Source organism: Myotis myotis, unplaced genomic scaffold (genome assembly GCF_014108235.1).
Source record: "Myotis myotis isolate mMyoMyo1 unplaced genomic scaffold, mMyoMyo1.p scaffold_m19_p_17, whole genome shotgun sequence".
NCBI lineage: Eukaryota > Metazoa > Chordata > Mammalia > Chiroptera > Vespertilionidae > Myotis > Myotis myotis.
The window spans coordinates 25,693,227-25,720,736 of NW_023416321.1; the positions used below are offsets into that span (position 1 = coordinate 25,693,227).

Genomic DNA, 27,510 nt, shown 5'->3' on the forward strand with positions numbered 1-27,510 from the left:
AATGTTCTTTACTGCTCTAATTGGAATCCCACCCTGGCTTACATTTAATCATTTTCAAGGCTCAGTCCATGTTTCACCATCTCTGAAAGGACTTTCCCAACTCTCTCAAGTAGAATTTACCATCTCCTCTTTTGTCCCCTATTGTTTCCTGTACAAACTTGTGTCTTAGCCTGACTGTGGTCTCCTTGCATATTGATATACTAGTGGCCTGGTGCACGAAACTCATGCACATTAAAAGGGAATTAGAGGAAATATTTTAATATTGCTATTTGCCCTTTCTCTATAATAGAAGTGTCAGAGATGAAACAAAATTAGTAAAATGTATATGAAAATCTCCCTCCTGTCAGAGTCTGGGGCACGCTGCGGGACCCAGAGTCAAGTCCCCACCCTCCCGCGTGCACCTTGAAATCATGTGAGACCCAGACCCGGCCGGCCCCAACCCAATCAAGCTATTTAATAACAGCCTCAGGTCCCCCAGCCCGGTGCTGGGCAGGGGGTACTGCCTCAGGTCCCCCGTCAAGCCCCACCAGGCAGGGGGCGCAGCCTCAGTTCTCCTGTCAAGCCATGCTGGGCAGGGGGGGCACAGCCTCAGGTCTCCTATCAAGCCCTGCTGGGCAGGGGGTGTGGCCTTAGGTCACCTGGTGCAGCTTCAGGTCCCCCAGCCCAGCGCCAGGGCGAGGAGCACGGCCTCAGGTCTCCCTGCCCCGGCGCCGGGGTGGGGGGCACAGCCTCAGGTCCCCCGTCAAGCCCTGCCAGGTGCGGGGCACAGCCTCAGGTCCCCCGGCCTGGCTTCAGGACCCTGGCCCCAGGTCCCCCGGCACAAGGACCATTTGCATATTAGCTCTTTATTATATAGGATATGTCATGAGATCTTGGTTGTTTTGTCTCTGTGTCTCGGGGTTCTTGGCACATAGTAAGAGCTCAATAACTTTTTGTTGACTGAATTAACATATTATTGTTAGGACACTGGAAAATACAATTTACTTTAAACCAAAGCTGCTGTGTAGACATTGAATGAGATGGTCATTTTTAAAGCAGTTATTATCAGTGGTTTACTATAAGAAAGCACTTTAAAAGTCTTCCTGAAATTCTTTATTGATATCAGATTGGGTTAGATAGCCAGCTCTAGGGAGCAACCAACTTAAAAGCAGAATATCCTTGTGAAAATAAATTGCAACTATGTTCCAAGGGGGCAAATTTTAGTTTCTTTAGGACCTAAAGGATAAAAAGACCACCTTAGTACCTGTCATGCAATAAACATTAGGAGATTTGGGAACCCTGATGATCCTAAAAGATAAAGAGGAATAAAAGTCACTTGATGGCTCATAGGAATGCATCTTGGTTATAACCAGAATAAATCACAAGCCTGTCAATAGCCCTAGACAGAGACACAATATTTAGAGACCTTTAGTCAGACCTTCAACGGGAAGTTGAAGGAAGTCCAGAGTGGCAATATGAAGTCCTAAAAAAAAAAAAGAGTAAAATTTTGGGCAAACTTTCCTCCAGCTTGAAAAATGAAAAAGACATAGTTTGAATAAATTGTTACCTGACTTTTACTCACTAACACTCATTTCTAAAAGTGGTGAAGGAGAACAGTTTAATGTAATCCAATCTACAGTGTCAGATTATTACTATATTTTGAGGATAAGTAGTCTGGACACCTCTTAATGTAAGAGCAATGTACACTTCTGCCTCTTGGGGCCTCTGTCATTTTCCTAAGAGTAGGAAAAACAATGTGGGGTCATAGCCACTTACAAGCTTTCTCTTTTATTTTTTAAGTCCAAATACTGGAAGATACTTGTCTCTCCTCTTGCCTAGGTAATATTAATCAAATTAAAGTCACTTCTAAATAGGTTCCAAATGATGCAGAATAGAATTTTACTTTTTAAAGAAAAATTATAATGTGGATTAATATCTTCTATTTGAAATTTTTGTCTGCTTTTGTAAATGAACACATAATAAGATGATGAAGTATTAGAAAGAATGCAGACTTTGGAGTTATGTAGATTTGTATTTGTTTCCAGACTCTGCTACTTCCTATTTGTGTGATGTTAGGCAAGTTATTTAACCTTCCCAGCCCACAGTTTTATCATCTGTTAAACTAATATCAATAATAGTACTTTCTCATCAGGGTGTGATGAAGATTAAATGAGATACAGTCTATAAAACTCTTAGCACAGTGCCTGTCATCTGTCCTATTAAATAAACGAAAGCTGTTGTTTCACGATTATTATTTATTACTAGAGGCCCAGTGGACGAAGTCGTGCATGGGTGGGGTCTCTCGGCCTGGCCGGCGATTGGGGCCTATCAAGGCAGAGGGAGATTGGCCGGGGGGAAGGGCCATGGGAGGTTGGCCAGCTGGCCAAGGGGAGGGGCTGAGGGAGGTTGGCTGGCCACCTTGATCAGGGCTGATGGGGTTGGCCAGTTTGGAGGAGGGACTGCGAGAGGTTGGCCAGCCATGGGAGGTTGGCCGGCCGCGGAAGGTTGGCTGTGGGAACGCACTGACCACCAGGGGTCAGCTCCTGCATTAAGCGTCTGCCCTTGGTTGTCAGTGCGTGTCATAGTGAATGGTCATTCAGTCGTTTGGTCGTTTGGTATCTTAGGCTTTTATTTATATGTGTGTGTGTGTGTGTGTGTGTGTGTGTGTGTGTGTGTGTGTGTATTATGTAGTAAAGGATCTCACTATAGAGCAGAAATTGGAAAACAAGGCAAGAGGCAAGAATGCATAGTGGTGGATGGGAAGAAAGATGGTGATGAAGACCTTTGTGTGCCTTGATAAACTGGGCCATTCTTTTTTTTTTTTTTAATTTTGTTTTATTGCTTAAAGCAGGGGTCCTCAAACTTTTTAAACAGGGGGCCGGTTCAATGTCCCTCAGACCGTTGGAGGGCTGGACTATAGTTTAAAAAAAAACTATGAACAAATTCCTATGCACACTGCACATATCTTATTTTGAAGTAAAAAAACAAAAACGGGAACAAATACAATATTTGTATTTGCATGTGGCCTGTGGGCCGTAGTTTGAGGATCCCTGGCTTAAAGTATTACAAAGAGTATTACATATGTCTCCTTCCCCCCGCCCCCCTTGACATTCCCCCAGCCTCCCCTACCCCCCAGTGTCTTATGTCCATTGGTTATGCCTATATGCATGCATACAAGTCCTTCGGTTGATCTCTTACTCCCCCTCCCACCCCCCAACGCTCCCCGGCCTTCCCGCTGTAGTTTGAGTGTCTGTTCAATGCTGCTCTGCCTCTGTCTATTTTCATTCATCAGTTTATAATGGTCTTTATTATCCATAAGTGAGTGAGATCATGTGGTATTTTTCTTTCATTGACTGGCTTATTTCACTTAGCATAATGCTCTCCAGTTCCATCCATGCTGTTGCAAATGGTAAGAATTCCTTCTTTTTTACAGCAGCATAGTATTCCATTGTGTAGATGTACCACAGTTTTCTAATTCATTCATCTGCTGATGGCCACTTAGGCTGTTTCCAGATCTTAGCTATGGTAAATTGTGCTGCTATGAACATAGGGATGCATATATCCTTTCTGATTGGTGTGTCTGATTTCTTGGGATATATTCCTAGAAGTGGGATCACTGGGTCAAATGGGAGTTCCATTTTTAGTTTTTTGAGGAAACTCCATACTGTCTTCCATAGTGGCTGCACCAGTCTGCATTCCCACCAGCAGTGCACGAGTGTTCCCTTTTCTCTGCATCCTCTCCAGCACTTGTCATTTGTTGATTTGTTGATGATAGCCATTCTGACAGGTGTGAGATGATACCTCATTGTTGTTTTGATGTGCATCTCTCAGATGATTAGTGACTTTGAGCATGTTTACATATGTCTCTTGGCTTTCTGAATGTCCTCTTTTGAAAAGTGTCTATTTAGGTCCTTTGCCCATTTTTTGATTGGATTGTTTATCTTCCTTTTGTTAAGTTGTATGAGTTCCCTATAAATGTTGGAGATTGAACCCTTATCGGTGATAACATTGGCAAATATGTTCTCCCATGCAGTGGGCTTTCTTGTTGTTTTGTTGATGGTTTCTTTTGCTGTGCAAAAACTTATTTTGATGTAGTCCCACTTGTTTATTTTCTCTTTAGTTTCCAATGCCCGAGGAGCAGTATCAGTGAAGAAATTGCTTTGGCATATGTCCGAGATTTTTGTTGCCTTTGGATTCTTCTAGTATTTTTATGGTTTCCCGTCTTACGTTCAAGTCCTTTATCCATTTTGAGTTTATTTTTGTGTATGGTGTAAGTTGGTGGTCTAGTTTCATTTTTTTGCATGTATCCGTCCAATTTTCCCAACACCATTTATTGAAGAGACTGTCTTGACTCCATTGTACGTTCTTGACTCCTTTGTCAAATATTAATTGAGCATATTGGTTCGGGTTGATTTCTGGGTTCTCTATCCTATTCCATTGACCTATATGTCTGTTCTTGTGCCAGTACCAGGCAGTTTTGAGAACAGTGGCTTTGTAATACAGCTTGATATCTGGTATTGAGATCCCACCTACTTTGTTCTTCTTTCTCAGGCTCGCTGCAACTATTCAGGGTCCTTTTTTATTCCAGATGAATTTTTGGAGCGTTCGTTCTAGGTCTGTGAAATATGCCGTTGGTATTTTAATGGGAAGTGCGTTGAATTTATAGATTGCTTTGGGTAGTATGGACATTTTAATGATGTTGATTCTACCAATCCACGAACATGGTATGTTCTTCCATCTGTTTATGTCTTCCTCTATCTCTTTTTTCAATGTCCTGTAGCTTTCTGAGTAGAGGTCTTTTGCCTCTTTAGTTAAGTTTATTCCTAGGTATCTTAATTTTTTTGGTGTGATGATAAATGGTATTAAAATAGGCCATTCTTGGAAGAGTGTGAGTAAGGGAATGGCATGGTCAGAATCTTTTGTCTGTGGCTTATGCCAACCAAGCTATTTAATAATGTATTTTTACTTTCCTCAGAGCATTATAAAAAAATGTTAGGTTAGTAAAGAGACATAAAATATTAAGTGAGCATCAGTTTCCCCCAATTTAGTTTTCTTTCTCTTTTGAAAAGTTTTTCTATGCTTGTAACTGCCCCCTTTGTCCCCCACCCCCTAAACAACAACAACAACAACAAATCAAGTGGCTTCAATATAGGTTGGAACAAAAGTAGTTTTATAGTTGTTCATATGGAATATAATACAATAATTAATAAACAATAGTACTAAATGGGAAGTGAGGAAGTAAGTGGAGAAGGAGTTTCAAGAACTTTGGATCTAAGGAAGAGAAGAGAGTTTGGTAGTTGAAGGAGTATGTGGGGTTGAGGAAGGGATTTGAGGTGAGGTTAAACTGGAGAGACTTGATTTATCCTATATAATAAAGATGCAATATGCACATGGTCGTTACGCTGTGAAGTGTAATGACCGACTGCTTAATGACCAGATCACGGATCAGGAGGAGGGTGGGGCAGCGAGCTACAAGTGGGCGGCGGAGAGCTACAGGAGGGGCAGGGCTGCAAGTTATGGGGGGGGGGGGCGGCGGGAGGGAGGTAGGGGGGCGGGGAGAGCTGCAGGAGGGCAGGGTAGTGGATGGAGAGCTACTGGAGGGCGGCAGCAAGCTACTGGTGAGCTACTGGTGCACGGATTCATGTGCAGGGCTACTAGTGTTTAAATAAGAAGTCAGAGCACATTTGAGGGAGAAGCCTTTGGTAGGAGGAGTGAGACTATTTATTGGAATAGGAAGGAAGAGAAAGTAGGGTCAGTGGAAGGAAGCTTTTAAATTTGATGATGGAAAATAATTAATTCCTATTTATTAATGAATTATACAGTGAAGTCATCAGCTGATCTGTAATGAGTGTGGGGAAGGTGAAGGGATGTGGGATAATGGAGACAGTTTTAAATAGTTGTTTTATAGTTTGGGAAAGTGAATTTGGTAGAGAAATGGAATGTGATCACTAGGTAACATTATATGTGGGAATTGTAGTAGTGAATTTAACATAAAGCCAGTCAACTGCCCCTCCCCCCCCACCTTTTTGGTGATTTTTTTCTATAGCAGTATACAACTATACTTCAGTATAGACATGTTGGATTCATCCAGACTTGGGATTTTTCCAAATAAATAATATGGAAGGAGACAGTGGCCAGAAATTTAGAATATTTTCAAGGGAGTGATTATGATGGGCCAAGGAATATAAGCTAGACAAAGAGGGAAATTCCTCAGAAGGCGGCTGATGCATTACGAAAAGTTGTGGGGCCAAGGAAATCCAAGAGCTATTGCAATGGGAGTAGTTGAGTAGGGAACACTGACCATCACAGCTTCCCTTTAGTTCCTCAGCATCTAACTGCACTGGCTTGTGACGGTCTGATTCTTCCAGTGTTACTGATATCAGATGAAAGTGTTTTAGGAAGCCTTCAATAAACATAAGAATCAAAGAGCTCCATTTGAAATCCTAAGGTTATTCAGTCTGTGATCCAAGCATGTGTGGGCTGTATGGTGGGCTAATGAGAGAGTCCATCCAATAAGGGCTCTGAGCCTCCTGGGAAAGAACTTTATCCTAATGAAGGAGCAGTTTGAGGTACAGTGAATTGGTCTAATTTAAGCTGATCAGTGATGAAAGGAAAGGAGTGCTTCACACTGAGCATAGTCACCATGGCCAAGCTCCAAGAACTTTTTCTTGAGTTGAAGGGGAAGATTCTGCAATCAAGAGAGTTGAAATGGAGAGCACTGTTTACTAAAATATCTGAGGCCAGTGAGGACACAAGGCAGTAAACCACTTATGTAATGGAACATAGCACGGAGCATTCTTAAAGGTAAGAGTTACTTTGCAGAATTACTTATAATAGCAACACAATAATTATTATTGCAGGAAGTTGAATTATTGCGTGGGTCAAGAAATGAAGTTCCTGTAATTGCAGGTGGTGGTGGAGCTGTAGAATTTTTTTTTTTTTGTTATGACCCTATTTTTATGCCTTGGCTAGGAGAGCCTGGCTAAATACAGCATACATAGATTCCTGTTATGCATATTTCTGGGGTTGATGTAACTGATAGCTTTGTAGGTAGATGCCCATTACTGTTAAAGGCTCAGAGATCTCTTAAAGACCCCAGTTCCATGTAGCAGATGTTTTTCTGTTAGGAACCACAAATTCAGGGAATGTCAGAAAACAATGAGAGGAAAATCCAGAAGAGCTTGGTTAGAACACAAACTCTAGGAGGGACTCTGTAATCTATAAATATTCTTGTAGGGATTGGAGACCTGATCTGATTAGGTTAGTACCATGGTTGGCAAACTGCGGCTCTCGAGCTACATGCGGCTCTTTGGCCCCTTGAGGGTGGCTCTTCCTAAGCCTTAGGAGTGCCCTAATTAAGTTAATACCAATGTGCTTACCTATATAGTTTAAATTAAAAAAAATTTGGCTCTCAAAAGAAATTTCAGTCGTTGTACTGTTGATATTTGGCTCTGTTGACTAATGAGTTTGCCGACCACTGGGTTGGTAGTACAGACAGATGAATACATTCATGGTTATAAGTAAGCTTTTGTTTTGCTTTAAGTAAGCAAAAACGTATGCAAATACCTTTGTTTTACAAAAAGCATCAAGCCAAGAAACACCTCAAAATATCTCCTTGGTCTACTTCTCCATCTCCATACACTCATAAAGGCACGGGATAGGATGCCAGAGCAGCAAGGGCTCTTCAGGTTATTTACTCAGACTCCTTTTATTTTGCAAGTGATAAAACTGAGACCTAGCAAGGAGAAATGAGTTGGCTTATTAATATCAAATCCAGAACTCAAGTCTTCTTACTTCTTGTTTGGGGGTCACTCTTAGACTCTTTAAGAGAGACCCCTGCTTTTCTTCCAAGAGACTGCTAAAGGCACAGGTTCCCTACATGAGCAGGTGTGCAGCAGCTCAAACTGAGAGTCCTTCATATGCTTCATGGGCTCTGAAAGAGAGAGGATCTCACCATTTCCTTTCCGGGTCAGATTGGAATGGAATTGACCAAGTTTTTCTCAGATTTCTGTCGAGGTCTGGGTTGAAACCTGGCCCCTCACCTGTAGCTGGGCTGTTGCTGCGAGCATCTTCTGCCGAGTTTGCAGTACTGTGGATGAGGACATGGAGATAGGCAAACTTTGCCTTAACCACCTTATATCTTCCCACATACAAGACAGCTGCAAAAGAAGTCACAAGGTCATATCATCATCCAAGCCAGTACATGATTTAGGTTGTGGCATCAAAGCACAGCAGGGAGAAGGAAACCTGACCCCTGATGTTTGTTCTCTAGTCCATTTGCAGATATGGGTGAAACAACTTTTTGATCTCTGTCCAATTGGAAAAAGATCTGAATGTTAATGAAACAGTCAGATCCACAGTTTAGTCTTTGCCAAACGATCCCATAACTCAGAATAGTAGAGACACAATCTGACAGGATGCAAGCTTCTTTGCTTTGAAAATGTAGCGTAGACACTGTTTTGGCATTTTGTATGACATAGGGCATATCAGAACTGAAAGACCTTTTAGGAAATTTACTCCCACCCCAATACTTTGATCACTGGAGACCCCTTAACTAAGGTTTCAGAGATTTGTGTGCAGTAACATTGGTGCAAAGTGGGAGTAAATAAAATCAAACTCAATATACCTTCGTGAACCATAGAAAATCTTGTGTGATGGAACTGGTGTGAGAGTCATCTATTTCAACGATTGGTATTTGATCTTCATTGGTGACTAACATATTATCTTTGTAATAAAATATAACGGCTATGTAGAGTCCCCTAAAAAGAAAAGGCAAAATAAAAATTGTCCTCCACCATTTTCCTCTACCAAGCCTCAATCATGGTAAAATTTTTTTGGACATGAAAAGGATAATTTAAAATATATCTATGAGCGTATTCTTGCTAAGAATCACAAGTTCACTGTTCAAAACTCAGAGAAATTACTATCTTGTTCAAATTCTCAGAAGAAAAATGAACTTCATATTCTTTTTAAAAAATGTGATAGATCTATTAAAAATTAAAATATGGTAAACATACAATATTATGAGTTTCTGGTATATAAAATAATTATTCAATATTTACATACTTATGAAGTGATCACCATGATTAAAAAAAAAAGAAAAACAAACCTTGTCATTTGCAACAACATGGATGGACCTAGAGCAGCCGTGGGCAAACTACGGCCCGTGGGCCGGATCCGGCCTGTTTGAAATGAATAAAACTTAAAAAAAAAAAGACCATACCCTTTTATGTAATGATGTTTACTTTGAATTTATATTAGTTCACACAAACACTGCATCCATGCTTTTGTTCCAGCCCTCCGGTCCAGTTAAGAACCCATTGTGGCCCTCGAGTCAAAAAGTTTGCCCACCCCTGACCTAGAGGGTTATATGCTAAGTGAAATAAGTTAGACAGAGAAGGACAAATACCGAATGATTTCACTTATATGTGGAATCTAATAAAGAAAAATGAACAAAACAAAACAGCAACAGACTCATAGAGATCACACTGATAGTTGCCAGAGGAGTGGCGGTAGGGTGGAAGGATGGCTGAAAAGGTGGAGGGAAATAAGAGGTATGAACTTCATATTCTTTTAATAACAAAAAGTAATTTCAACTTAGTTTCTACTCAGAACCAAAACCAGCTGATTCCTGAGAAGTTAAAACTTTCTGAAAAAACAAACTATAGGACCCACCGTTTCAAGGTCTTCACAAACTTGTTTGAGGAATGGAATAGGTGTTTTAGGCTCCTTGAGACTGACTGCTTGCGGCCTGTGGCTTGTAATTTTGAAGTTTCTGGAACACAGAAAAAAATACAGTGTAAATTCCATTGGCAGGAAACACTCCCAGTACCTTCTTCCCTCCTTCCTGCCTTCTACTCCCCTGTCTCCTCAGTGTTATCCTCAGTCTCATGTAGGGATTCAGCTCATTCATTCCTACAAGAAACTTTTGTATCTTGAGATGCCAGTGGTTAATTCAATGAACAGATCCTCAAAAATGTTGGCCATGAGTAACATAACTCCAGGGGAAACCACTGCGGTGTTTTGTTTATCCTCTCTGTATCAGCGGTTTATTATAAGGTGGGATAGTCCACTAAATTTTTTTTCATTATACTAGTAAAATTAATATAGGTATATTACAGAAAATGTGGAGAATAGAAAATAAAAAACAAAATCCCACCCATATCATCCTGCCACTTTATTATAATCACTGCTAGCATTCTAGGAAGGTTTTTTTTCCAGCATATGTGAGGGCTACAAACATAGTTTAGGTATGATTATTATCCTTATTCAGGAGAAAAATTGAGACAGAAAGGTTAAGTGAGTTGTCCAAGATAAAAAAAACAGCAGTACCCAGAAAAACGGAGACATTCATTCACTGAATAAGTATTTGTTGAGACACTACTGTGTGCAAGGTTTTGTGGCTACCGTGGTGAGCAAATCACCCATTGCATCTGTTGAGCTCTTCTGTTTACAACCTGGAGCTCTCCCTGACAAAAGCAGTAGACTTCTTTGCAAACAGGGCTCTATGGAGCTGAATGAGATGATCACTGATTCTAATTCTTATCTTCAATGTAATGAAGGGAAGCTGAGGTTGGGCCATCATCAAACTTTTGACACATCTGTCAGTGGGGATGAGAATATGGTCCATATTGGTGCTGTTAGACATGGACTCCTGGGTGATGGCCCATGGTGGAGGCCCAGTGTGATTCTGCCCATGATCCTATAGGAGCAGTTGGGAGTGAGCTGACACAAGCATTCATGCCAGCTTCAAGCTTGAGCTGGTAACAGTTATTCCTGGCAGAACAAAGCAAAAGCATTTTTTTCTGACTTGAACATGAATTCAGCTGGTCATATCCTGCTTGAAAATGATGCTGCTTCCGGTTAAAGCAGCATATTGAACGCATTCATTACATACCGCTCTCTCCTTAAACCTCACAAAATGCAGAGCAAAAAGATTTTAAAAATCTATAAAGACAAAGACATAAATCTATAAAGACAATGAGATGGGACAGGAGACAAAAGCAAGTGAATTTTGGTAGCTGGAAAGCAGATGAACAGATGGATTTAGCAGACTTGAGAAAGATGAATCCTAAGCCAGCAGTGGAGTAACCTGACTCACCCTGTGGGCACCATATACTGCTGGAAGTTGCGGGTGAACATGAAGCTAAAATCAGGGGGATGTGTTTAAGTCTGTTTAGAAAGTAGTTAGACTTCTAGATATCCTCTGCTACTCTGTTTAGGTAGACAGATACCCTTTCCCCTCTCTAGAAAAAAGAGTCATATTCTCTGGAAAGCACAAAAACAGGTCTTTAGAGTGGGAAACACAGGGTACAGTTAATGGGGGGAGGAGGTGTTTCGTACTCAAAAACAGGTGGATTAAATGAAAGTTTCCATACAGAATATTTCCCCACTGGGCTCTTAGAACATTGGTACTCAAACTTATTTCCTCCAGGCAGGATACTGGAAAGAAACTTCTGTGGCCAAAGAGAAGGTACCTAAAGATTCTGACATTGACTTCACTGCTTTCCTAAAGATAAGGCCATGCTAGATCACCTTACAATGAAGCCTGTAAGTAAAGAGCCTTAGTGCTCAGAACTTCCCAATAGCTATTGAGTTCCCGTCTGTTAAATCTGAGCACATGTATAAGGATCACCAGGGAGTTGCAAAGAACAGGTTAACAGGAAAGACAGATGCCAAACCCAAAGAAATAAAAGAGCATTTTAGAGGAGAGACTATGCTGAGAAAAGAAAATATAAAATGAAACAATGCCTATCATTAATAGCCTTAGAAATAAGAAAAGACATTGCCTCATAAAAACGATAGGAATCTGGAAGAGAAATAGAGAATAAAACAGAGCATTGGAAATTAAAAATATTTTATCAAATCCCTGGCTGGATAGCCCAGTTGGTTAGAGTGTTGTCCTGATACACCAAGGTTGCAGGTTTGATCCCTGGTCAAGGCACATACAAGACTTAACAGCACCATTAACCTCTCTCCCTTCCCCTCTCTCTCTTCCTTCCTCTCTCTCTCTAAAAAAATACATGTTATCAAAGTCTGAAAGACATAATAGAAAGCTTAGAAAATAAAGTTGGGGAAATTTAAAAGGACACGGGATGGAAAGGAGTAGAGGGAGGGGGAAAAAGGAAAAATAAAGGGCTGGTCTCTGAGGTTCAACATCTGAATAAGAGCTCTTGTAGGGAGAATGGAGAAAAGGGAACAAATAATTTAAGAAAATATCCCCTAATTGAAGGTGCCTTCCATATTGAAAGGGCTTGCCAAGTGTGCAACACAACGGACAACAATAGAGCCACGCAAAGGCACATAATAGTGAAATTTTAGAATACCGAATTTAAAAAGAAAACTTAAAACCTTAGCAGAAAAAATAGGTTTTATACAAAACTGCAATCAGACCAAAAGCTAGAAGACAGTGAGGTCTGAAGGAAAATTATTTCAATGGTGAATTCCATACTTATCCAAATCCTTAAATAAATGTTAAGTAGAATAACTAGAACAAATCTTTAGACATTCATTGTATCCAAAAGTTAGCTCCCAAGTTATCCTCTCAGGAAGCTGCCAGAGAAAAGGCTTCCCCAAATGAGAGACTAACCCAAGAAAAAGAAAGATATGGGATTAAAAAAAAGAAGAAATCTAATATTGGAGAGTGGCATGAAGAGTCCTCAACATAGTGGTGAAAGGAGATCTTAGGGTGACAGCTGCTCACCAGACACAGAGGCAGCCAGTAACCAGTCTAGATTGGAGGAGGTAAAAGGGCTCCATGAGAAGTGTCTTTAAGAAGGTGCAGTTGAAACAATAGTAATGTTATCTGATTGTATTGAGAGAAAATTGATACAACTGGAGAATAGCTGAGCATCCTATAGGACCACTGTTCTTTGGAATGCACTTGGGTACTGTTTAAGTATCCAGAGCATATTTCAATATAAAAAATAATCCTCCTTTTTGGGAAGTTCTACCGTATGCCTTAATCAGTCTTTCCGATAGTCCACATATATTTACATCCATGTGAGGAAATGCATGCACATGATAAAAGTTGATGGAAACCATAGAAATAATTGGGCTGTCTAGACAATCATTTCTTGACCACTGAATAGTAATCCAATAGTAATGGGGAGAGCATCTAAATCCTTAGGTAATACAAATAATATTCCCTTATCCTCATGAGTAGTTTTATCTTTCCCCCTCTGATAAAGATCAAATAAAATGTGGCTTATGAATCGCAAATAATTACCTTTCCATTGCTTTATTACCTTTGCCTGCCATACAGGAACCAATGGGCAGGAGAATGATGAAGAAGCAGGAAAGGAGAAAGTGAAGTAAGAAATCTATGGTTGAAACTAAGAGATGCTAGCTGAGTTTTAAGTAGGTGTTAAGATGGTCATACTTAGCATTAGCAAAAAGTTGTTCTCAGTTACTGTTTAACTATGACAGTAAAGCCCTTTGGAAATTTTGACTATAGCTAGAACTGAGTATTAATATTTGCAAGAAAATAATGTTCTTCTAGGTAATGCCTCATCTGGTTAAATGGACCCTAGATAACTGAGAATTGAGTGCACCTTGCGTAGTGTGGAATGTTGAAGGCTCTGATCTGGATAAAGTTTTCCTAAAGTTCTGGGAATGAAATCCCTCTGGGGTTTCCTTCTCAAGCTTCTTCCATGCATATTTAACTTTCCTAATGAACCATTCATTAGGACAATATTTTCTTGCAAATGTGTGTCCTCATTTCTAGTTATAGCCAACATTTCTACAGTTATCATAGTTCTACAGTAATTGGGAATAACATTTTGTTTACACTTCATCAGAACTCAACTAGCATCTCTTCATCTCAACCATCGATTTCTTACCTCCCAGGTCCAGCAGTGCCCTGAATCTAGGGAGTGCAATATGGTTGGCGATCTGGTGGGTGAAGGAGCATGGAAAATGAAAACTTTATGGAGGCTTTAATTCTCCAAATAAAACTAAGTGCCTGTTCCACGAATCATTACACAGATCAGAAACCCGACCCTGTCCCATTGGAACAGTCCAAGTAGAAGAGAAGCTTTCAAAAGCTCCTTGAGAGATTTTCTGGGTGTAGTTGGCAGGTCTGTGGAAGGTATGCTCTACTTGGTCTTGAGCAATAGTACAGGGGAAGATTAAAATTCAGGGTGAGGTTAAAGTCCAAGGCCCAGTCCTGTTGTAAGTAAGGATGGGAGACCAAAAAATGAGGTGTGACAATGAGGCTGGGCTTGGAGACAGAAAACCTCAGTTGCTATGTTGATTCTGTCTTTTCCTAGCATTGTGACCTTGGTCAAGTAACTTAGCCTCAGTGGTAATTGCCAAAATGAGGATGGAAAAGAGATATTGGATGTGAAATTGCATGTAAACTTTATTGGAAGTATACACAAAGGTTTATTATTTTTGTTGCTGCTATAAATGGTTGTGCTTCCTCAAGGATGCTCACAGAGTTTGCTTCAGAGGTGAAACTTTTTAGGGTGAATATACTCAAGACCCAGCACACTGAGGAGGTTTGCAAAGGGGCAGTTCAAAGGGAAGGGAACTAATGGCAGCTGCTGTTTTTCTTGTGCTTGTTTTCAAACTATTCTTATAAAGAGAGGGTGAGAGAGAAAGGGAGGAAGGAGAGGGAACTCTTTTCTGAAGGGTTAAAGCAAGATAGTGCTGTAAAGTGATTCCAGATGTACAAATATTAATATCTCTTTCTCCCTGATGAATGAGAAGGTATGACCCAGTTAGGAAACTGCTAAAATTACCGGCGCCACCGAGACCTCAGTCGATGGCCCAGTGCAGATTTTTATCCTTACCTCGGCAACTATAATGCTGATGAAGGGCTCGGACCTGCTGCAGCAGACCTTCCAAAACTTCACTCTGTCCCTTGTGTCTGGGCTCTCTGTCGTCATAGTCTTTCCAGTCTATTGAACAAAAGAAACAAACAGAGTGAAATTTTAAAGCAGGGGAGGCCTCTCCCCAGCCCTGCCTTGGGAGCCGAGTTTTGCTCATGCTGCCCACAGACTCTGTGGATAAGCACCCAGCATTTGCACAGCTAGCAAGCAGTGCCAAGGGTTTGGAGGCTGCCATTGTTCAGGGCCCTGTGCAAAACAGTAATTGTGGTTGGTTTCTCATGTTGGGCAGTTTTAGGGCACAAGAAAATGGTAATGGAAAGCCAAAAGAAAATGGGGAATTTGGGAGTCCAATTTCCCCTCCCCCAGCTCCTTATTCTCCTTTCAGCACCCAGTGTCCTAATCAGTTCCCCTGCCATCTCTCCACTTAGCACCCCAGGTCTCAACTGGATTTCCACAGTAGGAAAGAAGGGGGTGTGGGAATGTGCAGACTAGATGAAATCTACAGTCCCAATGCTTTTATTGTAGGTTTCACACTTTTGGCCAAATTGACATTTCTTTCCAAGGAAAGAGCCCATGTCAGATGCCAAGAAATGGAAATCTACATTTTGCTCTAATGAATGTCTGCTTTGGTTAGCTGGCACGGCAACTCCTGCACATACTCTGAGCCACCAACCACCCTGTCTGCTCAGTCTCTAAATATACAGTATTAGCTTACATGGCAAATTTAAATTGCAATACCCACTGAGATTTTTCTCCCCCTTCTATTTTCATTCCATTTGGCAATAATGATATCAAGAGTAATAACCCGTATGGGACTAATGTCAAGTCTGTAATTCTGCTGTCTCCAACTCTGGATTTTTTTTTTTTTTTTAGCAGGTCAGTCAGTCATTTCATAGTCCATCCCTTCTTCTCTCTGTTTTCCTTCCCCCAGTTTTACTTTCTGAACCTTTCAGAAGCAAACAATTGAAGGCGCTTCTTAGTTAAAATGCTTTTTCTAAAAACGCTAGACTTTTTTTTTTTCTCCTAGAAAAGTCAGTTTGTTCATAAGTATATTGGAGGCTTAAATTCTAGTGGAATGATTTTCAAATTCCCTCCCCCTAGTTTTATTTTAAAATATGGAATCTCCCTTGTTTAGGTGCCATGACAGTTAAAGTTAGGTAAAAGTCTTCTACACTGGTCCATCCAAGGCCAAGTAGTACAGCACATTTAGAAAGACACAGGTCCTGGAGACAGGTAAACTTGGGTGTGAATCCTGGCCCTTCTGATTCCTAGCTTAGTGACTATAACTGAAGTAAGTTACTTACACTCACAGGGTCTCTACTCTATAACGTGAGAAAGGAGCATAGTGTCTACCTTGAATTATTTTGTGAGGATTAAATGAGAGGTCTAAGAGGTATCTAGCACGATGTTACATAGAAGGCATTGTGTAAGTAATAACTTAAAAAGAAGGGTATTTATTGGTGGGGAGTTAACTCCCTGAGTAGCAAGTATGTAAACATTCTTACCGTATCAGATGATCCCCTATGAAGAAGGAGGCCCCAGATATATCCTAATCCTTCCTCTTTCCCACCCTCTCCCATGTACCCTTCTCCATTTTAGCTTTCACAAGACCGAGGCCAACAGAAACCCATTCTAGTTCTACATTACTCAACTGGTTGGTGGCATGGCCAGGACTGTCACATAGTCTTATGACCCTCCCTGATATGCTCATTTCCTTATACCATGGACATGTTTGTTTTTTCTTTTGGGAAGGAGGGTCAGAGCTTGGTTGGCATCTGTGTGGTGTGGGTTAGTTGTGGTCAACTCTGGAGACAGGGAATTGGCGTAGGTGCCTTCTGTAGACTCTGTTCCTTGTGGGCAGGAACTGTGACTTAATTTCTCTTTGTCTCAGGTTTCTCCTCTGTAAAGTGAATTTCTGAGTGTCTTTTTAGGTTATCTGAGATTTCAAAGAAGTAATGAAAGAGATTGTTTCCCTTATTATCTTTGAGCACATAGGAGACACTCATTAAATCTTGGTGAGGCATTGTGAGTAGTTGTGTGAAGGTGTTCAGGTAGGATGGACTAGGAAAGGGCTGTTATTGGGAAATTTGGAAATGTTTTAGGACATTAACTCCAAGTACTTTTTGTAGTGTCCCTGTTGTCTGGGCACAGTGAGAATAAATGTTATTTTCATGGATTTCCAAAGGTCATTATGAGTTTGTTCCCCTAGCTGGATAAATGTATCTGAAATCCTTATGATAGGATGAGCAACATAGTTTGCTTCAGTAGGACTCCTGGGTGGCTGAATTACTGCCTGGCCCTGAACATGCTAATACATTCTAATGAGTGTTAATACTGCTGTCAATGCAAGGGGAGATGAAATGGACCTGGCTCTTTCAGCCGAGTCCTATTACATCAGAGGCGAGCTTGAGCTGATGACTTTATGATACATTAGAAAATTGCTAATGCTAAATTGCAGCCTGAGTGAATGCCGGACATGATGCCAAGGTTTTTGGAAAGAATGAGTTTTTCTCATAGATGTTTGGAAGGTTCTGACGACTACATAAAATAGGAGACTTTAGGGATGAGGGAGAAAATTGAAAATATATTAAGAAATCAGGAACCTGACAGGAATAAACTTGGTGTGGTAAGAAAAGAGCAGATTGTGCCACATAATACAGTTCACTGTTCTGGTAATGAGACACTTCAATTGCAACACAATGCAGAGCTTACATTCGCTGGCGATATCAGGGCTTTCCTGATCGTAACTCAGACAAGCCTGTCTGGGTCCTTTTCTCTTATTATGTACCCTACCATATAACATAAGTCTATAAAAACACATTAAGGCCTTTTGTAAAAATATAAAAAAAGTTTTATAGCTTACTGGAACATATTACCCAATTTCCAATTACTCTGTCATGTTAGAATACATTGTCTTCTGGTAAATATTTGAATAATGATACATGTTACATCACAATGTCATACTCTGTTTGTAAATAGAACCAGAGTGTTTTTATATTGTTCTTTCCAAGTGATATGGCATGTCTGCAGCAACTGTAATGACATGTTTGCATTTTAGCTCTTTGCCAGATACCCCTCCTAATTCATTGTGCTGTTTTTGAAAGCACTGCCATTTTGCTATGTTAATTAGCAAGAAGTAAGTGAATCTTCCAGTCTTGGACAACTGTTCTTGTCATTTTGGAGAGAGCTCTTCACATGAGCTGTAAGGAAGAGTGTCTGAATAAAATTTGTTTATAGAACCAGACATGTGATGTGTATATGTAAACGCATCCACATGCAGATCCGAATTTGCATGGGGTGTGCATTTGGAGTGGGTTTCCCACTGCCCTACCTTCAAGTGAGCTGAGGCTAGCTTTTTTTTTTTTCTTTTCTGTTTCTTCTATCCCTCCATTTCCAATAATATATACCCATTTCCTTTTCTTCTTGGAAAGAGATTGGTTCCCTTATTATCTTAATCTTTCAGTATTCCCAGTTTGTATTTCTGACAAGTCTTGAATAAGAAAGATGTCTAAATAAGACTGGAATACTTAAATCATTAAGTGCTAGGGGATTCAGGAGCCTTATAGAGTCTCTCGTATCAGTGATCTAAGGCTCTGTATGATCTGGGTTAGCTGTCTGAATCCACCAGAGATGGGAGTCAGGAATGGTTGGCTCGTTCTTAGTTGGCTTGTCTGCCTGATAGTGGGGCACTAGTTACTCCTGGTTTAGGTAGCGGGTCTTGAGCTGTTTGGGCTTGGATCCTGGCTTAGCCACATACCAGAGTTGTAAGCTTGAGTAAGGCAACATCCTCTCTGAATCCCTATTTCCTTATTATTAGAGGAGATGGAGGAGTTGGACCTGACTTCAGTGGTTGCTAGTTTGGTGATGTGGGGCTCTGTGTGTGTATGTGCCTCTCTATGTTAATAGTTCTCTCATCAGTAAAATGGGTCTAAGAATAAAATTCACCTCAGTAGGTTTGTTATAAAGATTAAAAGAGTTAACCCATGATAAATTCCTAGATTAACACACAGCATATAATGAGTCTTATAGATGTTAGCTCTGATGCTGCTTATCCACAAGACGGAACAGTGATGACTGATAGTTGTGAGGATTAAGTGAGATACTGAATGGGAAACCCCATAGTATACCACCGATTTGTGATTGGTCCTGGGTAAAGAGTTATCATAATACTCAAAAAGTATATAAATATAAAAAATAAAACTCATAACTCAGATATCCACTATTAAATTTGGAGAGTTCTATTTAGACACACCTATCTAATTACAGTCAAACTCACAGTTTAAATGTTGTATAAAAATCTTGCATTTTTTTACACAAAGCTTATACTGTAAGAATTTCTTCAACACAATGAATGTTTTGTAAAACACCATTTTGTTCTGTAGTATAGATACTATATGATACTTTATTTAACCATTAAGTTAATATAGAATACTTGTTCTCTCACCACACATGATACTTCACTATAGCAATATGTTGCTGCACTGCACATCTTTGTCCATAATTGTTTGTCTGCCTCTGTTTTCTTAGGTTAAATTCCTAGATGTGTAATTATGGGTTAGAAAGAAATGAATGTTCTTATGGTAGTTGATATAGATGGCAAATTGTGTTCCAAAAAGGAAGTAGCAGTTTGTACTCACAGGAAGCATATTATACCATTTTTAACTATCACATTCGTGAAGATCCAAAAAACTGCAACACCAGCAATAGGCTCATTATGCAGAAAAATACATTATATGATATGTTTGGAGATTGTTTTTTTCTGGTTAACAAAGAGTTACCAGATATACCAGGGCATAAATTATTAAACTTCAAATAATTAGAGGAGGCTTTGCTGGGTTTTTCAGCCACCACAACAGATATTATTAGTTATATTTGTGGCAGAGTGCCTGTTTGTAAGAAAGTTTTTCTTCTGACGGAATGTAAGATTTGCTAGGTTCCTGTCACAAAAGGGGTGATAAGAGCTAAAATGGACTCTCTGTATTTTGGGCCAGCCAGTGCCACGGAGCCGTTTCACTATATCCCCACAAAAGACCTGGGTAAGGCTGTGATCAGACCCATTCTGTAGATGTTGAGTTGAGACTCTTGAGAGTTTCAGTAACCTTTGAAGGCTATACAGTTAATGGGCACCAAATTTAGTCTTGCTGGTTACATATCTCCTTTCATTCCACTGAGTTGCTTCCCAGGGGAGCATTTCTGCAGATAAATCATTCATTATGTGGCCCAGATGCTGCCCTGAGTTAGTCTCCTGCAGTGGAGAGAGGGAATGAATGGCAATGACATCCTGAGGATAGAGTGGGAGTTGGAGCCTGTTGCCAGGCTTGAGGGAGTTCACAACCACCACCTACTAGAAGGAGAGGCACATGTTGGCGTCGTGGTCTGAGCAGGTCCCCATCCTTTCATATTATAAGCTGAGACTTGAACAAAGTACTGTTGGCCCTGCAAAGCGTCAAAATAGAAGAATGCATCAGGAATTTTATTTAGTCACTGTTACCCTAGAAGTAGATTTTCTTGTCTGCTGAACTCCTTTATCCCTTGAGAGTAAACTACTCCACCACCCATACTTTAGCTTTCTAGCTTTTCTTGACTATTATGTTTATGTATGATAATACATATTTTGGGGGTGTCCTTTTGCTTTCTTTATGCTATCTTCTGTCCCAAGAAATACAATATCATAAATTACTTTTTCTGGCCCCTCCAAAACACATAAACACCAATTTTTAAAATACACAGTTTTATAAGGTTTACCAAAAAAGAGTACTTTTTTACCCTCACCTTTCTCATCTTCCCCTCCCCCAGAGACAACCACCATCACCATTTTAGCTGATCAACTTGCTTTATAAAAGTAACAAGTTTTAATGAATATCTTTTCAGATTAGTCATTAAAGTTCTGCTTCATTCTTTTAGTGGCTGCATCGTACTTCTCTGTGGGACAAATACAGCCATTTATTTAACTAATCCCTCACTGGTGCAAGTTTGGGTTATTTCCACAAGTTACACCACAATAAACAATGCTACAATAAACATTCTCAACTCACCTATCAAAACTTCAAAAAAGTTAATTATTTGATATTACTTCCACTTTAAAACTGTTATTAAAACAATGATATATTCTTTAATGTCTTCTGGTATTATGAGTTAAGGAGTTATTTTTGTTTGCTTATAATCTTTTAAAATGTTTTGTATGGCTTTATGTTTTTGCTTTGAGGAGTTTGTTTTTTTTCCCGGCGAACTCAAAGGGGCATTTTAGAAGCCAGCATTTGATAAACCATTGATTGCAAAAATTGTAAAATGGTGTTTGTAGTTAAAAAAAGAAAAAAAAAGAAAAAGCAATCTCTGAAGAGCCTTTGCTAGGGGTTTAATAATATTGGGCTTACTCTAATGTAAAGTTAAAAATTTTTTAACATTAAAAATGGGTTTCTATAAAAATGGGTTTCTCTGTACCTCAAGGTTATGGAGACTATAGAAGTGTAAATCTACTTATACTCTTTTATGTGATTAGGATACTGTCTGCATTGTTCACATTGGATGACCAAGTGGGAAAACTTAATTCCTATAAAAATTAGTTCAAATATTAGAGAAATTCTCCGTGGAGAGCTTTCCATTTTTATCACCATAACACTTTTTCTTTTCAAGCAATGGAAATTCTCTAGGGTTCTCTATGGCCCTCTTCCATCATGTGAGCTATAGGGTTGGGAATCATTCGTCTGCCGTCTGCCGGTAGCATCTCTGGGGGCCACCCACTCGTGTTTGTTTTTTCTGGTAATCCACAGTTTTGGCCTCTGGTGTAGACGTGTGATTAGAACTAAAAGTCAGGATTCTGTGGTGGTGACCCAACCACCAAGCATTCTGTTAGAATGAGCTGGTTCATATTCAAAGAGATGTACCCTGGTGCACCTTCTTAATGCTGGGTTTTAGGATTGTACTTTACATAGAACTGTTTTAATTGACTAACTTTTTAGAAAAACAACAATAATAACAAAATTCTCCCTCTACCTCGTGAAAGTCCTAAGGTATTATTTAAATTGTGCCGCTCTCCCCCCGTCAAAAAAATTTACAGGTTGGATTTAAGTTTACTTAAAAATGTTTTTTTTCCCATTATAAAAAAAGATTTTGGTGATCCAGTTTTGTTGCATTTTAATTATTAGAGGAAATACAGGGTTTGTTTCTGTCTGAACTGATTTGCTAGGTGTTTTTATATTTTGCATTTTGTATGCTTATATGGTTTATAGTTCTATAAATAATTAACATTTAAGTTTAGATTGGTTGAACAAATAAGCACAGTTTGTTCCAGTTTTTCATTCACAGTTTAAATTGGTTCAGGTTACTGAGAAATGTAGCGCCACCATATATAGCTTCTTTTTTGAGAGAGCAGATTTAGACAGATTTTTTTTTTTTTAAATCAAGGGAAAAGGATTTTTCTCAGGAAATTGTGTGACTCCAATTGATGACTGATCTCAACCAGGCTGTGGGGGTGAGGGATAGATGAGGCTGTTATTTTTACCATCAGACAGGGAGTCAAAATTGGATCTCTCGGAGCCTTTGATCCCCCCAAAAGATTAGACTGAGATCCAGAAAGCAGCAGCTTTCAAGGCTTGTGTGAGGCCAGTCTTTTTCTGATCTCCGTAGAACATGGCAGCTTACAAAGTGGTTCATGCTGTCTGCTTACTCCATTGTGGGGTTCAGATTATGGATAACAGACATATCACGCTTAACGAATGGCAGTTGTTGCCAGAGGACTGGGTGTTGCCTGTTGCTTCCAGAGTAAGGCATTTGCTACCAAAATCCCCGCACAAACATCAGGGGCAGGGGAATGGGAAGTTTAAGGGGGAAGATTTGGCATTTACCGTTGTAAGCCCTGTAATTGTGCATCTCAGGGTCTGTAGGTCCTCCATGATGATTTCTCCAGCCAAAGGACAGAAGTCTTTAGACATACTCCATTCCACTGGGAGGGAGAGAAGGAGGGAGAGGGAGGCAGAAAGAGGCAGAGGGAGAGGAAAAGAGAATGGATGAAATTGTCATTAAGAAATAAAGACACTCTAGCACAGAATCTCTCTCAAAAATAGTAAGTTTACCCTCTTTTTCCTATATTGACACATCTAACATTCTCCTCAACATAAGTCAGTTTCCAAGTTCACAATTATATTTTTTAAAACATGAGCAAAAGAAGTAATTATTCAACAATGACTAATATACCTTAAATACTTGTGTGTGTGCGTGTGTATAGACACACATTTTCTCAGGCACATTACATGTACAAGTTCACTGTATATAGAAGATGACATATTTTATTATATGTGAGAAGGCTTCATTATGACACTGCATTCTATTTATTCCCAAGTCTGGTTTCTGCCTCACTGTTCTTCTGAAAATGCTATTTCAGGGTCCCAGTGACATTCTCATATTCGAAATAAAGAAGCCTCCTTTCATTTCCTCCCATAAAACCTGACACCTTCCCCTGGAATCATTCTCTTTCCTGAGTGTCTCATACGCCATGCCATTCCCTGCTTTCCTTCTACTTCCTGACGTTATCTCCCAGGATTTGGGATTTGTGGCTGACCTCTGCAGTGCTCCCCTCACACCTGGCATCCTCAAAGTGGGTGTTCATTCAAGGTTACATCTAACACCCAAATTCTAATAGTCCATTTTCCTGTGAGACCACTGGTTGAAAAACCATGATCAGGAAAGATAAATTTTGTATCATTGGTAAAAAGTGTCTTAAGGGACAGTTTGCATATGGCAGGATTTAAGGCAATCCTAAATGAAGCAGGCGATTGAGTCACATGGGAGACAAGGCCTGCGTGTTTCTAAACCTCATGATGACAAGCTGTAGACTTTAAGATTTAAATTACATTCTCTGTGACACTTAAATACTTCAAAATTAAGCCAACCTATTCCTAAATTCTGTTGCTTCCCCAGAGTCACAGATCTCTCTGCTTTAGTTACAGCCCCTCTACCTCTTTTCATTATTCTCCTGGGAGTCTGCCTTGCTTTCTCCACTCTCTCAAAATTGCTCTCCTAAAATTACTAGTGTTCTGACCATCCACAAAACCTCTTCTTAGGAAATTTTGCCACAATGGCCTCCCTTATTTTTTTACAACCTTCTTTCCCATTGGTTTTAGTTGCACACTCTCTTCTGCTTCTCCCTCCTGATTTCCACATTCCAGGCTCTCCCAGGGTTCCCCTTTTCTTCTTCCTTTGATGTGCTATTCCTTGGGGGTTTGGCTCTTCTATTTACTCCTCATACTTGCCACAGGTAATGACCTTAGTCACTGTTATGGCTCCAGCTGTGCCTCTTGAAACTGTAATTCTAGGTAGTATAACCTCTTTCTGGAGCTTTAATTTTCTCCTGTAAGTCTTCACTCCACTTGAGTATCTCTTAAGTACTTGCCAAGATATGTTTCTTCTCTTGTTTCCTCAATTTTAGCTCATGGTACTGACACATACCCAGTCTCCCAATCTCAAATCTCAGAGCGTCCTTACCTCCTCTTTTCCCCCTTATTCCTTACAATGAGTAAATTACTAAACCCAGTAGGTTCTACGTTTTCCCTCTTCCCCTCACACTGAAATTACTGTGGAACAGGCCTTTATAATCATGATCATCAGCTCTGCAGTTGATTTTTTTATAAGCCTGATAGATCAACTGATTAGCTCTCCTAATTTATTTTTCTGTTCATCTTTTCATCCTCATATACAGTCCTCTTACTATATAACCTGAATTATAGTTTTGAAATGCAGACCTATTTATTTCATTCCTCCACTTAAAATCTTTCATAGTGCTTTCAAAATAAAATGAATTTTTACCAAGGCATTCAAGGACTTTCATAATCTGGTTCCAACCTTACTCTCCTGTCTTCATCTTCTTCCATTTCCCAAAGCAAATTCCTGGTTATGTAAGTCCTGTTATCTGATTATTGTGTGTATTTTTCTGCCTCTGTTTCTTTTGCTCATCTTCCAACTTTGGCTTTGTGAAACCCAACTAATCATTTAAGACCTGGCAAAGCCAACTCTTAATTCCTGTGCAATAATTAATTAAACACCTGTTTTTGTGCTCGTAGAGTTCTTTATTCATATAAAAACAAGGTTTATTAAACACATTATGCTTTATTGTGTCTCTTTTTCTTATTAGATCGTGAGAAACTTGAGAATAGGAAGTGTCACTTCTTTTCCTCTCTGGTATGTGGATCTGTGTATGCAGTACATAGATGGTGCCTACTAAATATTTTACACACACACACACACACACCTGGAATAGACTGCTTTTTTCCAACATGGAGATATCTTCTTCTTCTCTAGTCTCTTGCCCTTTGAAGCTTTCAGGCATATTGTAAAACCCACTTAAAATCAAATGATTACAGTTATGTTAACTTTCAAATTGAGAGTTATAACTCTCTACCTCCTTATAAATATGTATTCTAAAACACACATATATATGTTTTTATATATGTTATATATATGTGTATAATTGTTTTCAAAATGTTTTATTCTGCTTATTAGGAGCTACTAGCTCTTGAAGAAGTTGTCTCTGAAAGTCAAATTGGAGTGGGTTTGTAATTAGAGAATAATCTTGAATAATATTTTAACTAAAGGAAAAAAAGAAATCATTGAAGGAGTTATCACAAACAAAACAGAATGAAAATTAGTAGCAAATGTATAAAGACATCTAGAAAGAACAAAGAAAATTCTAGAAACAAAAATATCCTTGATTGCCATTGAACATGCTTGATTAACTGATGTGGTGGAGCTCCAAGTTCAAGGCTGATAATTAAGAGCTTCTGATTCCAAGCTAAGGATTCAGGGTAGCATCCCAAAGAAGAGTTAGGGATTAGGGGGAATGATACCAGATTATTTGGCAAGTGATTAATGAGAAGTTGCTCAAAGATACAATCTTTAAAATTTCTGAAGAAACACAATTTATTTTTGAATAAGAACTGTTTATGTGCTATTGAATATGTTTTACAGAGCATGTTACAGGTGGAAAAGAGGGCCTGGCTTCTTGAAAATCAGAATAAAAACATAGAAGCCGGTTTGTCAGAATGTGCGTGTGGTCCTGCTTTTACAGTTAATAGAATGTTTTAAGCATTTAAGTCTAATTAGATCTTATAACACATATAGGTGTCAAAGGGGGAAGGGACTAGGAAAAGAGAAGATTCACTTGGAAGGAAAAAAATTATCCATGTTGGAATGGCCAACCTATTCTGGGATGACCAATAGTCATTTTCTTCTATGTACTTTCCTGGGTTTGTGGACTCTTCTGACATGTAAAAAGGAGCTCCTGATAATTTAAGAAGGAAGAGGGAACAGAGTAAGCAGGAGCCACTTTGAGAGCCAACTAGGAATTCTAGGAAGGCAAGTTAGCATGGTCTCTCTGGAAAGTTATGTGTAGGTCATTTAAAGACTTAATATTAAGGCCATGAGAAAATCACATATAAGCCTGCTCTAAATCCCTGAAGGGCTGGAGCCATGTATATGAAGTTTAAAGCTATATAAGACTTATAATTTTAAGATAAAGATCAGGCAACTGTTACTATTTAGGTCTGGGAAATAGAAGCAGGGTTTAATCATGCAATGGCTCATAGCAGTTGAACATGAGCAAGAAAGGTACAGACAAAACCTAGGTGTTAGTATTTCTTAAAATTTGGCTCTGGCTCAAACTGTGATGTACTATATTTAAATCAAATAACTGGATATTTTAAATGTGACACTGTTATTTTAACAAATACTTCATTTTTATCTAAGCTTTAGAAATGTAGAATCATTTGGGCAGGAGAGTTCTAGCTGAACATGACCATTTTCCTGATGGCAGCTATGTAAATCAAAGTTAACGCATTAAGCACCAAGCCTGTTTTGTCTTCCTTTCCATTTAGCCTGTGATACTCGATTTCACCGATATGTTGGTGGCCAGAGACTGATGAGGTCCAAACAGAAAGTATAGTGTCAGTCACCGGTGACTGACATGGTGCTTAACGTGTTAAAAAGCATAAGATGAAAAAGAACTGAAGATCTGGGCTTGTCACCTAAAGCCTATAATGTGAGGGGAAATGCCACAGACTCAATGAGAAAGGCAGAGAACTCAGAACTAGAAGTGTTAGGATGTACAAGCTGAGAACTTAGTCTAACGCACAGGTAAATAATAAGTCTCCTGTTGTAGACTGTGTGATTAATACACCCTGCTCTCTCTGGAACACTTTTAAGTTTCAGGCCAGTTTTTTGAGATGTGATAACTATGTATCCTAAAGGTGTAAAGAAATAACATTGCAACAATGTCCAGTTAATTTCATCTGATTAAAAAATAAACCCCAAACCTGTGATTGTCCAGGTTCTCCCTAAAGTCTCCAATGCCTCAAAGCCCAGAGTTGTTTTATCCTGTTTGCACACTGGGAAGAGTACACAGTAAAAGTTATCCTCTCTCCTTTTGCCTAGGCCCCACCCACACCCCCCACTCCAGCCTCACCAGTCACTGGACCTCAGACCCATTGCTTATGCCGTTTTCTTTTTTTGTACGCTATCCTCTGTCCCCAAATCATCTTCCTCTTCATTCAAACAGACCTGGTTCAAGGACATTTCCATTCAATAGCTTCTCCTGGGCTTCCAAGGGAAGCTCCTTTGCCAATTTTTCTGTCTTATATTTTCTGTCTTAGCAATTTTAATGTCTTATATTGCACTTGCGTTATTGTTTTTTATTTAATTTTTAAGACAT

General features: G+C 39.5%; 1 protein-coding gene across 1 annotated transcript in view; it reads right to left on the reverse strand.

Annotated features, from left to right (window-relative positions):
- Window positions 1-27,510, reverse strand: part of ANKFN1 (ankyrin repeat and fibronectin type III domain containing 1) — a 140,523-nt gene that overhangs the window by 50,337 nt on the left and 62,676 nt on the right. Inside the window, exons 5-10 of the mRNA XM_036341840.1 lie at window positions 22,658-22,755; window positions 20,159-20,249; window positions 14,775-14,882; window positions 9,655-9,754; window positions 8,606-8,738; window positions 8,022-8,138 (exon numbers count right to left, since the gene is read on the reverse strand). Coding sequence (XP_036197733.1) covers window positions 8,022-8,138; window positions 8,606-8,738; window positions 9,655-9,754; window positions 14,775-14,882; window positions 20,159-20,249; window positions 22,658-22,755 — 647 coding nt within the window. The remainder of the gene's footprint in view (window positions 1-8,021; window positions 8,139-8,605; window positions 8,739-9,654; window positions 9,755-14,774; window positions 14,883-20,158; window positions 20,250-22,657; window positions 22,756-27,510) is intronic.